A 14,085-nucleotide genomic window follows, 5' to 3' on the forward strand; every position below is an offset into this window, starting at 1 on the left:
TGGAATGTAATATGTATGCACTCCTTCATTTCATTCCAAATTTGTCATTTTAGTAAACATCTTACCAATTCTGTAAGCAAAAAAGAACGAACTAACTATCTCAATGATGTTGGAAAGCTAACATGTTTGTCTATGATCACTAAGTAAAATCACCAAAACCATTCAGAATAATGTTTGTCTATGATCACTAAGTAAAATCACCAAAACCATTCAGAATATTCACTGCTACTTGCTCTGAACGCTGACAACGAAAATAATAGAAAAGCAGGAGTCGTTGTGCTTGGATTCTTAAAATCTCCCAGAATTAATTTTGTCAATTCAGATTTTTGATGGGTTCCGATGGATGCAGGAAGAAGCAAAAATATAGGAGTGCATGAAGAAACACTCTCAAACCTTAATAGGGTAGCACTTGCTCTAGACTGGGCTTCTCTACCCACTCTCTGGATGGAGCCCATTCATAATCTGAATTTGCAAACTGGGCGAGTTAAAAAAAAATGAAAGAAAATAAGATATTTTTTTAATAAGTGGGATTATCTGAATTAAGCCAATTAAAGTGGGAAGAGAGAAAAAAATAAGTATGATTTTTTATGTATTTTTATTGGAAAAAATTTGGAAAGAAGATAAAAAAATTCATTTTAACTTAAAAATTCATTGTGAAACTTGATATAGGTAGCTGCATAATTAATTATGCAGTAATAATTAACAATCACTGGTTTGTGAAATTGCTAGTAAAATCAATTATAGTCCTGCATAATCAATTATGTGGAGTTGGTGGATTGTATAATTTAGTTTTAGATAATCTACAGAGTCGATTTATCAGATGTTGGTATATTTTGTGGTTACATAATAGATTACGAGCCTGATATGGTGGATTATGTATAGCACTTGTTTTTGCCGAAAATTGACGTGAGAGTCCGAGGAAGAAAAATGATGACTTCTTTCTAAGCCTGGGACTGATCGATCATAAGAATAAAAAAAGTTCTTCACGCTCAAATAATATTTTGTAAGTACATAGAAGAGTTATAAATAATTTTTTAAAAGTATTTAATTCTACTCTTAACGAATTAAAGTAGTTATTATGATTATAATATAACTTTTTGGCTATACTAATGAGACATTAAAGTAGTTATTAATATGATCACAATATAACTGTTAGAAATAAATAAAAATAAGAGTAGCGATTTATTGTGGTAAAATAGTTTTTTTGAAGAAAAAAAAGCCAGAATATGGCGTTTCGCGTGAGAACTATTTTGTAGGATGTGTAACTAAAAAACATATATTTCCCAAAATGTTATTTTTTTAAAACATGAATAAAGGAAATATTCTCAACTTCAGATTACCGGAAAACTTAAAACATTTCTCGTAGCAAGTTTGAAATTATTGAAAAAAAATACAGTGAACTTAAATATAAATAAATATTAATTATTTTTATTTCATTCAATGATTCTAAAAAATCTGTGAATTAATTGAGATATTATGAGGCTCACACTTCTCTTAAATGACGTGTTCGTGTCGGACACACATATCGGATAGGACACTCGTAAGACATTCATAGGATATTTATTGGTGGAGTGTTCAATTCAAAAAAATATTTATTAGATTTCTAACAATTTTAGTATGGTTTTAACACATTTTAAAAATAAAAAATATATTAATTTTTTAAAACTCAAACTTATTATATAAATTTTTATTATGATTATAAAAATAAAAAATAAATAATTTTGGAATAAATCATTTTGAATCATGTTAAACAAAAATTGATACATACTTATACACATAAATTTTTATTAATTTATAATTATATAATATATAGATGTGTGTTATTGTATTCTACATTTTAGAGATTATAAGTATCTTTATTTAATAATTTTTTTGTTATTCTTAATATCAAAATTTCATGTTGTACCCTAAAACTAGCTAAACATGGAACATCTTATAGGCAACGACGTTGAAGATGGTATGGCACTCGTAATGTTGACAAAAAATGAGAAGCATAAACCTGTTGAAGGATTTTGAAAAAAAATTGATCCTAAAAAAAGTAAAGAATCTTTCAGAGCGATTGCAATTAGGTTACTGACAGATATTTTTGGAGACAAGTCAGTAATTGCCACGTGGATAGATTCTTGGGTAGACCCAGAAAAGAAGAATCCTTGGTTACCTTGGTTTGATAGACATAGGATGAGATGGGGCCATGAGATATGAGAGATATGCGCACAAATTATCAGGCTATTAAAATTACTGCTCCGCTACTTGTTGCCTAGGCTAGGCTACTGCGCACCCCTGTCTTCAATCTCTTACCCTGCGCATCTTCCAATCCTTTTAAACCAACACCATCGCCACTGTCGCACCGATACCACTCGCCAAAATCTCGGGATCTCAGAATCCACGCGCCAATCCATGTCCAAGGCGCGCGTCTACACCGATGTCAATGTTCTTCGTCCCAAAGAGTATTGGGATTACGAGTCCCTCACCCTTCAGTGGGGGTAATGTTTCCAACCCTAATTTTTATGTTGTTTCTGATCCCAGAGGGAGCAATCCACAACCAAGGGAATTTTCTTGTATGATATTAGAGTGTGTAGATGGTTTCTCAGCTGCTGTTTTTTGTTTTGTTTTATTGTTCCTCGTTCCAATGGCTTCGCCAAATGTATCTAGTATTTTGTATTGATTAACTGATGGATGAGGAATTGAGCCGTTTGTATTGGATCTGATGCTCATGCTTAGCTTTTTTTGTGGTAGGACCAACACTTGAGCTGGTCCAGAATCACCTTGTACTGAAGAGTTGATTGATCAAGTTTGTTAAATATATCATACATTTTTTTAAAATTTTACTGAGCGAGTATTCCTTGCTTCCTTCTTGGTTTATTTTGCATTTAAATGGAATGCGTGATATTGGAACCCTTTGATGATTTCTTGCCCATTCTCGACCAATTTGTTAAATTTTTAGTTTCGCAGTTTCTTTTTTTATAAATGTGCCATGTTTTTTATTTTATTTTTCAGTGATCAAGATGATTATGAAGTTGTGCGAAAAGTGGGCAGAGGGAAATATAGTGAAGTTTTTGAAGGCATAAATGTGAATAGCAATGAGCGCTGCATAATCAAGATTCTGAAACCCGTCAAGAAAAAAAAGGTACTCCCTTATTAGTTTGTCATGCTTTTCTTTTCTCCCTAGTTGGGGTACCTGCTGCACACTATGAATTAAGCCAGCCAATGGTGCTTTATGAGAACTATTCTCCTAATCTGCTGCATAATGCACATGTTTTTACTCTAAGAATTTCACGCACACTCCTCAAGCATTTTTATGACGTCAGTGTTGTATTATAACCTTAAAATTCATTATGAGATGTTAAACGTGACATAATATAATCAGTTTTTAACATGAAGAATATAAATATAGGGTACAACACTTCTATGTGCTATCAACAAATAAATAGAGGGCATAATGACATGATATGCAACATTGATATGATAATAGTTGGTTATATTGCAAGTCAGTGGACCCTCCGTATAGGGTTTTAGGTGAAAATTTGAGCTAAGCTTGATGAATTTTCTTGAAAAAGGCTAGTGCCATTGTAAAATATCCAGAGGAGTGATTAAGGCAGCTCTCAACTTATTCTTTACACAGTCACGCACGCACAAGTCAATGTAAGCAAAAATCACTATCATACCATTAAGTGGTTTTTAACGAGATTATTTTATCACAAACTTCACCATTGGATGGAAAAGTCTTGTCTACAGCTATATGATTAAAACTTGTGTCGATAGAAAGTTAGAGTGACAATCAAGCTTTATATGGTGTCAGTTGATTCCTCTATATATATGAATGATGTGGGTCTGCTGCACCTGCAATGTGGTTTTGCAAATTCCATTTTTGTGAATCAGTAGGATTACGTTGTCCTAATCAGTAGGCCATCTTATGATATTGTTGAAATTAATAATACATGTAAGCTCATTTTCTTTGGATTGACAAATGTTAGTTATTAATATTTTTAGATTTTGCTAATATATTAGTAGTAATTCATATTTTCTTAACTTTATTTTGTTTCATAATATGCCATTTTAAATTCTTTTGAATTTTTTTTCTTACTTTGTTAGTTCTTCAACATCATTTTGCAGATTAAAAGAGAGATAAAAATACTTCAGAATATTTGTGGAGGGCCAAATATTGTCAAGCTTCTTGATATTGTCAGAGATCAGCATTCCAAAACTCCTAGTTTGATATTTGAGTATGTCAACAGCACAGATTTTAAAGTTCTGTATCCAACCTTGACTGATTATGACATACGCTATTACATATATGAGCTCCTTAAGGTAAAATATGTTCCTTCAATCTCCTGTATTATACTTGGTAGTTGGTACTGCCATTCTTGATGTCCTCTCCATAATCAACATATTGTTTTTCCTTAAACAATGTTTGAGAGAGCGCTCCATACATGAATACAATGTTAATGCGTATAAGCCCTATAATCATTTTCTTACGTACCCAGAAAATTATTATTATTAAATATTTGAAAATGTGTATCGAGAACATTTTCTTGTTTTCTGAATGCTTTAGTGTTGAATTGCAGGCCCTGGATTACTGTCATTCTCAAGGCATTATGCACAGGGATGTCAAGCCTCATAATGTTATGATTGATCACGAGTTACGAAAACTGCGCTTGATTGACTGGGGTCTTGCTGAATTTTATCATCCTGGAAAGGAATATAACGTTCGTGTGGCTTCAAGGTACTGTCCTCTGACCAATAAACCACAGTTTCAAAGAACAGATGCCAAATAGGGATGAATAAATGGAGTGTATTGGTATTTGACATAAATTGAAACCAATATGACCTGAGACAACATTTTTCTTTCTCAGAATGGACAAATTCATTGTTTTATGGTCCTTTTTTCCTAGGCTTTAATTCTGAAGTTTTCTGGTATATATAAAAGTAAAGACTATTCTACAATGTTTGCTAAGTTAAATTTGCCGAGGGTTTAATGTTAGTCTACTGCTATTCTGGCTTAGTCCTTTACGTGCATTTACAATGCTCTGCATATAAGCATATCACAGCTCCCTTGATTTGATTTTCTTTCCACTTATAATTTATTTTTGTATAATCATTTTCTTACGTTAAAACTTGACAAGAAAAAAATGACTATCTAAATTTTCCCAGGCTTATATTTTATGAGTGTAATGTAAGTATAACCTGTGATTTCCTTTTAAATGTCATTGACTCAAATTGTCATGTATTATGCTTTTGTTTCTCAGGTACTTTAAGGGTCCTGAACTTCTAGTTGATTTGCAAGACTATGACTACTCGTTAGACATGTGGAGCCTTGGCTGCATGTTTGCTGGAATGGTATGACTTATAACTACAAATTACTGATTATATATGGCATACTCTTGACATCATTTATGCAGATGGTCTAAATTTTAACATATATGATTAAAAATGTGTAATTCTGTTTTTTTTTTCATTGTACTTTATGCAGATATTTCGCAAAGAACCTTTCTTTTATGGCCATGACAACCATGATCAGCTTGTAAAAATAGCTAAGGTTACATTTGTCGCGGTTTGCAATTGTTTGTAAATTTTTGGTTACCTCGATGTCGTTGTTGATCACAGTAATTTCATATTTTAGTTCCAACCTATGATACCTTGTCCTTTAATTAATGTGGTTCTCAAAGTATAAAATAATTTACCATTGTTTAGCATTATTAAAATATTAATATCGATTTTTAACCAAGTTTCTAACCAGCATTTGTAGAGATACTTTTTTTCTATATTAAGTTATCGTTATTATTTTTGTTGTTACTGATTTTAATTATTAGTGATCTGTAGGTGCTTGGGACTGATGAACTGAATGCTTATCTTAATAAGTATCATCTGGAACTTGATCCTCAACTTGATGCGCTTGTTGTAAGGTATCCCCAGTTTTATATCATTAACTGTTTATCATAAATAATTTCCACAGGAGTTTAACATTTTATCATTTTCCTCTTCAAGCTTTCTTTAGAAGCGTACAGATTTTATGTTGACTTTATTTTCTCTTGGTAGATAAATGAAGCAGTATTACTGACTTGACACATTTTATTATGTAATCCTATTTTCTATTGCAGACACAGTCGAAAACCCTGGTCTAAATTTATCAATGCAGATAATCAGCATCTTGTGTCTCCTGAGGTGGCTCTTCAATTTTCCTATCTGACATTGTTAACCTATTGATTAAGTATGGACTGCATTTTAACAATTCTTGTATGTCATGTAGGCAATTGATTTTCTTGATAAGCTTCTTCGATATGATCACCAGGACAGGCTAACAGCTAGAGAAGCAATGGTAATGATAAAGAGCTTACTAGTTTGTAGTTTTATTTTTCAATTTTCAGTAAGATGGTTCTTTTGCATTAACTTTAAAATCATTTGCTTTAACACATTTATATTTTTTGGAAATTTACAATTTTCGTCATTTAAGTTCAATCTACGTTTTACTTTAGTTCTCTTATGATTTTATTCAATTTCATCCTCTGTTTTTTTTTCCTGCCAATGTTTTTCTTTAAGTTTACGATTTGATGCGGTCTTGCAAGATATTTTTCACTACCAACATTTTGGACTAAGGTTTCTTCATCTGTACTTAAATGTCAAATCCTCATCCAATGCTGTTAAATAACCATCAGAAACCTTTACACTGTCTCTGTCCCATCTTTGTTCACCATTTAGACATCCACCAACTACTATGAAGTTAATCATAATTGACCAAATCTTTACCTGCATCTCTCTATCGCCATTAACCATTATCATGAACCCGTATCCAAGCACCAAAACATCCTCTGAAAAGTTGCAAGACAAAGTGAATTTTCAAACAAAATGTTGGGACGAAAAAAAGTATTCACAAAAAATAACTCAAGACTGAATTGAATAAAGGAGTTAGATGATCAAATTGGAAAACCAACAATAAATTAAGTAGAAAAAAGCTATGATTCTATTGTTTTTGGCATATATCTTACTAATGACACACCCATTATTTTTAAACACTTCACCAACATCTATCAATTTTCTCTTATCTGTCTATCACATCATAACACTTAAAAAAAGTTCTTTTTTTTCTCTCTCTTTCCAAGTGTCATTTGAGTGTTATTTATTATTTTGGATGTCTATCTATGATTTCCTTATTAATTAGTTTATTTATTTTTAAGCTGCGTGCACTAACTCTTTGCTGTCATTTTGGTATTTGTCCCCACAGGCACATCCATATTTCTCTCAAGTAAGGGCAGCAGAAAGTAGCAGAATGAGGACACAGTAACTTTTGATCTCTTATGGATCCATAAACTTGACTTGATATATTTGGGATTGTTTTATGATATCCAAACGCGAACCTTCGTTACCTTCTGCTTATTACAGAGTAGTTTTACAGTGGAGTGTATCCATATTATGTTCTCAGACGAGGAATAATGTTATTGACAGTTATTGAAAATTGAAAGGGTCTTGAAAGCTATACAATCTTAAATAACCTGGGTTGTTAGATTTGAAAAAAGTCTCAAGCTTTTATTTTAATTATCTAATTGTGTAATTTCATTAATTTTACTCTCTTTTTTTGTAGAATGTTGAAATAAATAATAAAAATATTTCTTAGTCACTTTATTCTACTGCGAGATTGCATCAAATGCCTTTCCAAATCCATTTTTTCTCGTAATGCAGTTGTTGACATTGAATATCAGTCTCTCTATGCCGACTTTTTAACTTTTATGTTCTAATACAGCTCAAATAAATTTTGTGGAGCCTCTGAATATGTATTGGATTAGGCGTGTATTTGGTTTATAGTTTGATATACAAGTTTTTAATTTATTAAACGAAATCACAAGTTATGCCTAAGTTCACATTGGACAATGTTTTCTTTTGGAGAGAAAATGTTATCACACCAAACTAGTTTATTATCACTTAATCATAAACTTTAGTATATGATTTGTTTTGTTCAAAATGGAAAATAAGTGATGCAATGTTGTATAAAATGTTTAGTGTTAATTAATCGAAACTACCACATATAAACCTATATATAATAATTATCTTGGAAATTATATAGTGGTTTTTAATTAATTGTATAAAACTTTACGCATATAATATATATAGTTATTAAATTCCCCTTATGAAAATGCTTACGAAAATTGAACTTTAAGAGCATTTTAGCTTGTGAGTTCACTCCAAAAATATCTATGTCCATTGAACAATAGCTTCTATGTTTTTAAGTGACCAATGAAAGTCGATGTATAGAAGTCACATCCACTTTTTTTTTCAAATACACACCTATAGGTCTTCTATTATATCCTATGGGGTTTAGTTGAAGTAAATGATTATATAGATATTGGTGTGTACTTGAGAGTATAAAACAGAATCGTGGCCTGTATTTCTCTCCCAGTGTATATAATAATGTTTAAAATTCTAGTGATTAAATTAAAATATGCAAATGAAGGACAATTTTTACATTACAAAATTTATAAAATTGAATTAGACTGAGGTCAAATTCTAAATACTAGACAACTTATACGATAGTTAGGTAGTTAATTTATTAATTTTAGTAGATTGTAATTGAATCCTTTTATCTTTATTGTATATTATCCCGTTCCGTTGGATTTTATCAATAAACTATATCATTATCACACTTTCATAGAAATAATACACTTTTTTTTTATCTTTTGTATCTTTAACATGATACCAGTCTTTCTCAATAATTATTGATGAATTTTTAAGATTACATTCGAGATATTCAGGTCAGTCTTTAATATAAGAAAAATAAACTAATGATATTATTGAACTAAAGTATATAAGTCGAACATAATTTCAAATTCTAAGATACAAGGTATAATCAGAGTTATTATTTATGCATTATCGTCATATATACGACAAATACTAACTTCATACCAGCGTTTTAAAGTCTTGTACATTGCTACTTTTTCACGTCAAAATATGAAGATAAAACAAGCAGCAAAATATTGTTTCAAGTGAGAGTGGATGGAATGACAATATAATTGAAATAACTTCAATCTTAGATCTTAGATTCCCACAACTTCAATCTTAGATCTTGAGTTGAGCTGCAGAATCTTAAGAAAAAGGCCAATTCCAAGTCGAAAATTGTTTGCACTGTTAGCTTGTACAAATCAAAATAAATTAAATCCATTTGGCAGAGCGGAAAAGACCAAGATACTATTGAGCTCAAGACAGACAACGATCCTCTACAGTTAGAAAAACTGGAGTCCATATATTAAAATTATTATATATTAAACTAAAGGATGGGATAAGATTCCATCCAGTTAGAAAAAATAGTGAGGATCTATTTCACCAAAAAATTCCATTTTGGTTCTAGACTCTGTAAAGCCAAAATGATTGTTAGTCCAGTAATTCTTAGATAAGATTAGAACTTAAGTTTAGGTAACACTTTAATATTAACACGAACGATCATCAAACAGTTACAACTAGACAGAAAGTGAAAGCATCACACAGTTTTTCACCTTGTCATGAAGAGAAACTGCTCTCCCTGTCTCTCACATAATTCCCAAGGCACAAACACAAAAAGACATATTTAATATAAAGAGAAAATGGAGGAAGATCTCTGTGAATAGGTTTAAGGAAGAGGCTATGATGATATATATTTTCTCCACTTGTTGCAGTTTCCAATATGTTCACTTTTTCAGATGAGGAAAACAGGCATAAACATCAGATTTAGGGTGTTTGGCTTCAGCATGCTCCCTACACTTCACTTCCGAAGTGGTGCACATAAATGTTTGCATGCACACCTTGCACTGCATTCATCAATCAATATACATTATTGATGATCAGTATAACAGGTCCAATTCTTCAGCTATCACTAAAATAAAGTGTATATTTCAATAGTATAACTAGATAATGTATGTGAACACATCGTATGCATGTATAAAATCTGCATATGACACCCCCTCCCCCCTGCCCAAAAATAGTCCATTTCATGCACATAAATATGGCTCTCGTCACAAAATTTCAAACCAATGTTTCCCATATTTGTCTTTCTTTGTTGTGTTTTCCTTTTTGTTCCAATTAGTTTTAATATACTGAAATAAATTCAGAAGATATTCCAGAACAAAGGATGAATGAAAAACATTAAACAGGAAACTTTATCAACAATAACAGAAATGTGTCCATATAAGCAAATTTATACTGCAATCTCCATCTGAAATAATGGAATAATCCATCAATTTAGTCCCCTGTGTATTACTCCATATCCTTAGTATCTATTGTAATAAAATCATACCATTTTTTCCATGAACAGGGAACGTAAATGCAGAGAAGATATCCCAGAACAAAGGGTGGATGACAAACACTAAATAAAAAACTCTTTCAGCCGTAACAGAAATGCTGTCAATATTAGCAATTTATACAGAAATCTCCATGCAAAATAATGGCATAGACCATTACTTTGGACCCCAAAATATTACTCTATATCCTACGTAGTCCCTGGAGTAATAAAACTGAGCAAATAATTCTCCAAACATTGTATATCCATCGATTTAGTCTATAAGTTAATATATTTTACTAATTGCCATGATTTTTAATAATTGATATTCTACTTTATACATATATATAAATGATTTTAGATATCCCTAAGGAGAGAGGGTAATCATTCAAAGATGAAATAGATGGTTTATTCACAACATTATATCGAATTTAATTATTCTATACAATAAACCGTGTGAGAAATTCAACTCTTGAGGAGAAAAAACAAAAAAAGAGAGTTGTTAGTGGAGATTACAAACTCAATATTACCTGAATGGACATTGCTTTCTTGTTTGAATCCAGTTGGCTTCCTGCACAAATCAAACAAACTCCAAAGTCAGAAACGAAGCCAGATCTAACACATATCGTCTCGATTCTCATAATTTATTTTCCAAAAAACGGATTTTTACAAATGAAAAGTATTGATTGGAATGTCGAAGAACCCTAGCGAATTGAACAGAGGATGCATGAGAAAGTATGATGAGGTTGGAGAAAGGGGCGAAGAAAAATTACCCTTTCCGGCGGCCCTCTGCTTCTCGATGTTCTTTTCTCGAGCCATCTTTGACTTCTGCCCATTGCCTCCCCCCATGTCTGATACCGCAGGAAGGATGAAACCCTAAAGACCCTAATTTTTCTCTAAAGTTACGGAAGCAGGAGCCTAAGGTTAACACCAACAGGGGATTTATTATGACTCAATGTTCAAGGCCACGGATTCGACCCTGGTCCCACCAAACACGCTTTTAAAAAAATACAATTGGGATAAATATATTTTTGGCGTAAAAAAAATATTAACGTTTTCTTTTTTTTAATCTATTAATTAGGTTATTGAAATTTTATTAAACTAAAAAAAATATTTTTTAATTGATTTGAGAAAAATTGTTCTTGTTATATTATTATATTTATTTATCTTTATATATAAAAAATGTAAGTTTATTAATTTTATATATCTTTTAATACCTGAAGACAAATAAAAAAAATTTGTTTAATTAAAAATATTCAAAATTTATTAAAAACTATCAAAGTTTTTTTATGAATTTTTGTCCTTGTCATTTTAAAATCTTGATGCTTACAAAAATATGCACCCAAGATTAAAATAAAGAGAGATATTTATAGGAATTAAAATTGTTCTTATCGATTGGCTCTGATGATAAGAGGTTCGTTTGTTTCTTCACGAGTTTGTCCTATCTCTTGTTGTTCTGGAATGTAGCTTTGTTGAAACAAAGAGAGTCTTACTTGTTGATTGTACTCCGATGATCAAGCAAGTATAAGACTTATGTAGTAAGTTTCAGTCTTAGAAACAGCGTACCTTTAGTTGGGATCTCAAACCCCTTTTATAGTTTACCTCTTGTAAGAGCTTTCCACGAGAATCTAATCTCAACAGGAAAATATTTTGTATAGGAGCACACTCTCTTGGTACTGCAACAGAACGAAATCTTTTCTCTAGGAAGTGCATAAACCACTAGAGTACCAACTCATGCACCAACATTAGGGGTTCGATGCGTAGACACTCTCTCTGTGGTGTTACGCTCTTTCCATTATACATGCAACCTAACCACTACGTGCCTTAAAAAACACATGGGCTTAGGTTTAAAAAGAGAACACTTACTGGACATAGACTCCATACGCACTAAACGCACCCCTAGGTCCATAATTACCCTTCAATAGCCACCCAAGTCGTACGTGCAAAGGATTACTCTAATTATACAAAAACAGACTTACTCATATAACTGGGACTCAATTACATGACCCACTATACTGGCTCAAAAACCAAGTTGACCTGCCTGTTCGATCACTGAGTGTTGAGTTCTGAGCGTCCTGGTCCAGTGCAAAAATAAATATGCTAAATTTATAAAAATTTAAAATATAAAAATTTCAGGAATTAAACATATAAAATAACATATTTACATAAATAAAAAATAAAAAAATTTAAATATTAATATACTTTTTGTATCTAGTTATACACCTATTATTCTTCTTTCTCCTTTTTTTTTTCTCTTTCTAAAAATGTCAAAGTTTGTTTATGAATTTTAGTCCTTCTCCTTTTAAAATCTTGACTGTTTACAAAAAAATATGCACCCGGGATTAAAACAAAGTGAGATATTTATTATTCTTTTCAACTGATCTTAATTTTACTAACAAAATATATAAATTATAACCATCTAAATATTACAATTTTATTATTGATACAGAATAATAATATACACATCGAAGTCCATCTTATTTCACATGTAAACTATGGAATAAAATAATTATTGTTTGTTCTTCAATCAAAATTAAAACTTCACCTTTGTATTGCATATTGATATTAATGACATTCATTGTTACAAAGGGAGAATATCAAATATCCACATTAATTTAGGTAGGTTTTGTTTCCGTATTAATGATGTAAGATGAATAAAAAAAACAAGTGGTTGTTGTCCGAAGTAAAAGTTTTACCATCATTTCCATGTCACTTTTTAAATTTTTTTATAGCTTTTTGGTTTTCTATTCTTACAGATATGTAATCTCTAATTTGTGTTTTTTTTATAAATTTTATTTTATTTTTAATTCATATAAATATGTTATATTTAACCTTAGTCTTTAATGATATCAAGTCATCATTGTTAATATTGTAACAGAAATCTAAGAAAGAAAACAAAACTAATATTTGTAAATATTAAAACGAGAATTTAAAGTTTAACCTGTTAACTTGAGTGGAACTATATACTACAATGGTCTAATAGCGATATATGTGATTTGAAATATTTAATAAATTTTTATTATAATAAATTTTAAAGGCTTTTTATTTATTAAAAAATAGATTTTAAATCTAAGTTAATTTTATAAAATTATTGTAAGGTAAGATTTATATTTATTTATATACTATAAAATATTATTGGTTTTAGTCGATGAAATATCTCTATCAGTTTAAGTAAAATTTAAAAGAAAAATTTGTGGAAAAAAAAAGTCATATTTGAATTTTTTTAAAGATGGGCTAAATTTGTCTTTTTATGGGATGAAACAGCATCAGAACTTACACATGTGTGTTTTTACATTTTAAATGATCTAAATAAAATATACAGTTATAAAATAGCAAATTAGTAATTAGAAATATCTGTCTTTTATTATAAAGAAAAGTTTCTTAGAAATTTCAGAATAATGTTACATTTTCTCTTTTTCATTATTACGATAAATCGAAACACCGATGTTCTTTTCTTTGAAAGGAAACATCACCGTTCTTAATGTCTTCTATCAAACAAATGCAAAATTTAGTTTCTAACTACGAACTAACTTTTATTTATTGTTTTCCCTCAATATTTGACCGTTCAAATATTCCCTTAGTCTTTCAAAATAATATTTTATTATTAAATGAATCAATTGATACTATATATATACACACACAAAAAATTAACTAATAATTCTAAATTTGCATTCTAAGTATACAGTTATATTTTATATATCTTTTTAAATGTCACTTATAGTGATTATATAGAATATAATTACCTTTTAAGAAAAGAATATCATTAGTTTCTTAAATGAAGAATAAAATAAACAAGCCAAAAATATTAAAGTGAGTCAATCCATTTTATAATTTAATTCGCTATAAGT

General features: G+C 30.4%; 2 protein-coding genes across 2 annotated transcripts; one reads left to right on the forward strand and one right to left on the reverse strand.

The window, feature by feature from the left end:
* Positions 1-1,917: 1,917 nt before the first annotated feature.
* On the forward strand, positions 1,918-7,620 carry CKA3 (Protein kinase superfamily protein). The gene is made up of 10 exons (XM_068611185.2): positions 1,918-2,483; positions 2,998-3,127; positions 4,114-4,308; positions 4,566-4,723; positions 5,247-5,337; positions 5,471-5,536; positions 5,821-5,903; positions 6,099-6,162; positions 6,248-6,316; positions 7,220-7,620. The coding sequence occupies exons 1-10, from the start codon at positions 2,398-2,400 to the stop codon at positions 7,277-7,279; spliced, it is 1,002 nt and encodes a 333-aa protein (XP_068467286.1). The 5' UTR covers positions 1,918-2,397; the 3' UTR covers positions 7,280-7,620.
* A 1,762-nt stretch (positions 7,621-9,382) lies between these two features.
* LOC137810063 (uncharacterized protein At2g23090) lies at positions 9,383-11,174 on the reverse strand. Its single transcript, XM_068611186.2, has 3 exons — positions 11,011-11,174; positions 10,768-10,808; positions 9,383-9,770 (listed from the first exon to the last, which is right to left on the reverse strand). Exons 1-3 carry the CDS (start codon positions 11,084-11,086, stop codon positions 9,651-9,653), a joined length of 237 nt encoding a protein of 78 aa, XP_068467287.1. The 5' UTR covers positions 11,087-11,174; the 3' UTR covers positions 9,383-9,650.
* Positions 11,175-14,085: the final 2,911 nt, after the last annotated feature.

Source organism: Phaseolus vulgaris, chromosome 2, assembly GCF_051622355.1.
Source record: "Phaseolus vulgaris cultivar YP4 chromosome 2, ASM5162235v1, whole genome shotgun sequence".
Classification (NCBI taxonomy): Eukaryota; Viridiplantae; Streptophyta; class Magnoliopsida; order Fabales; family Fabaceae; genus Phaseolus; species Phaseolus vulgaris.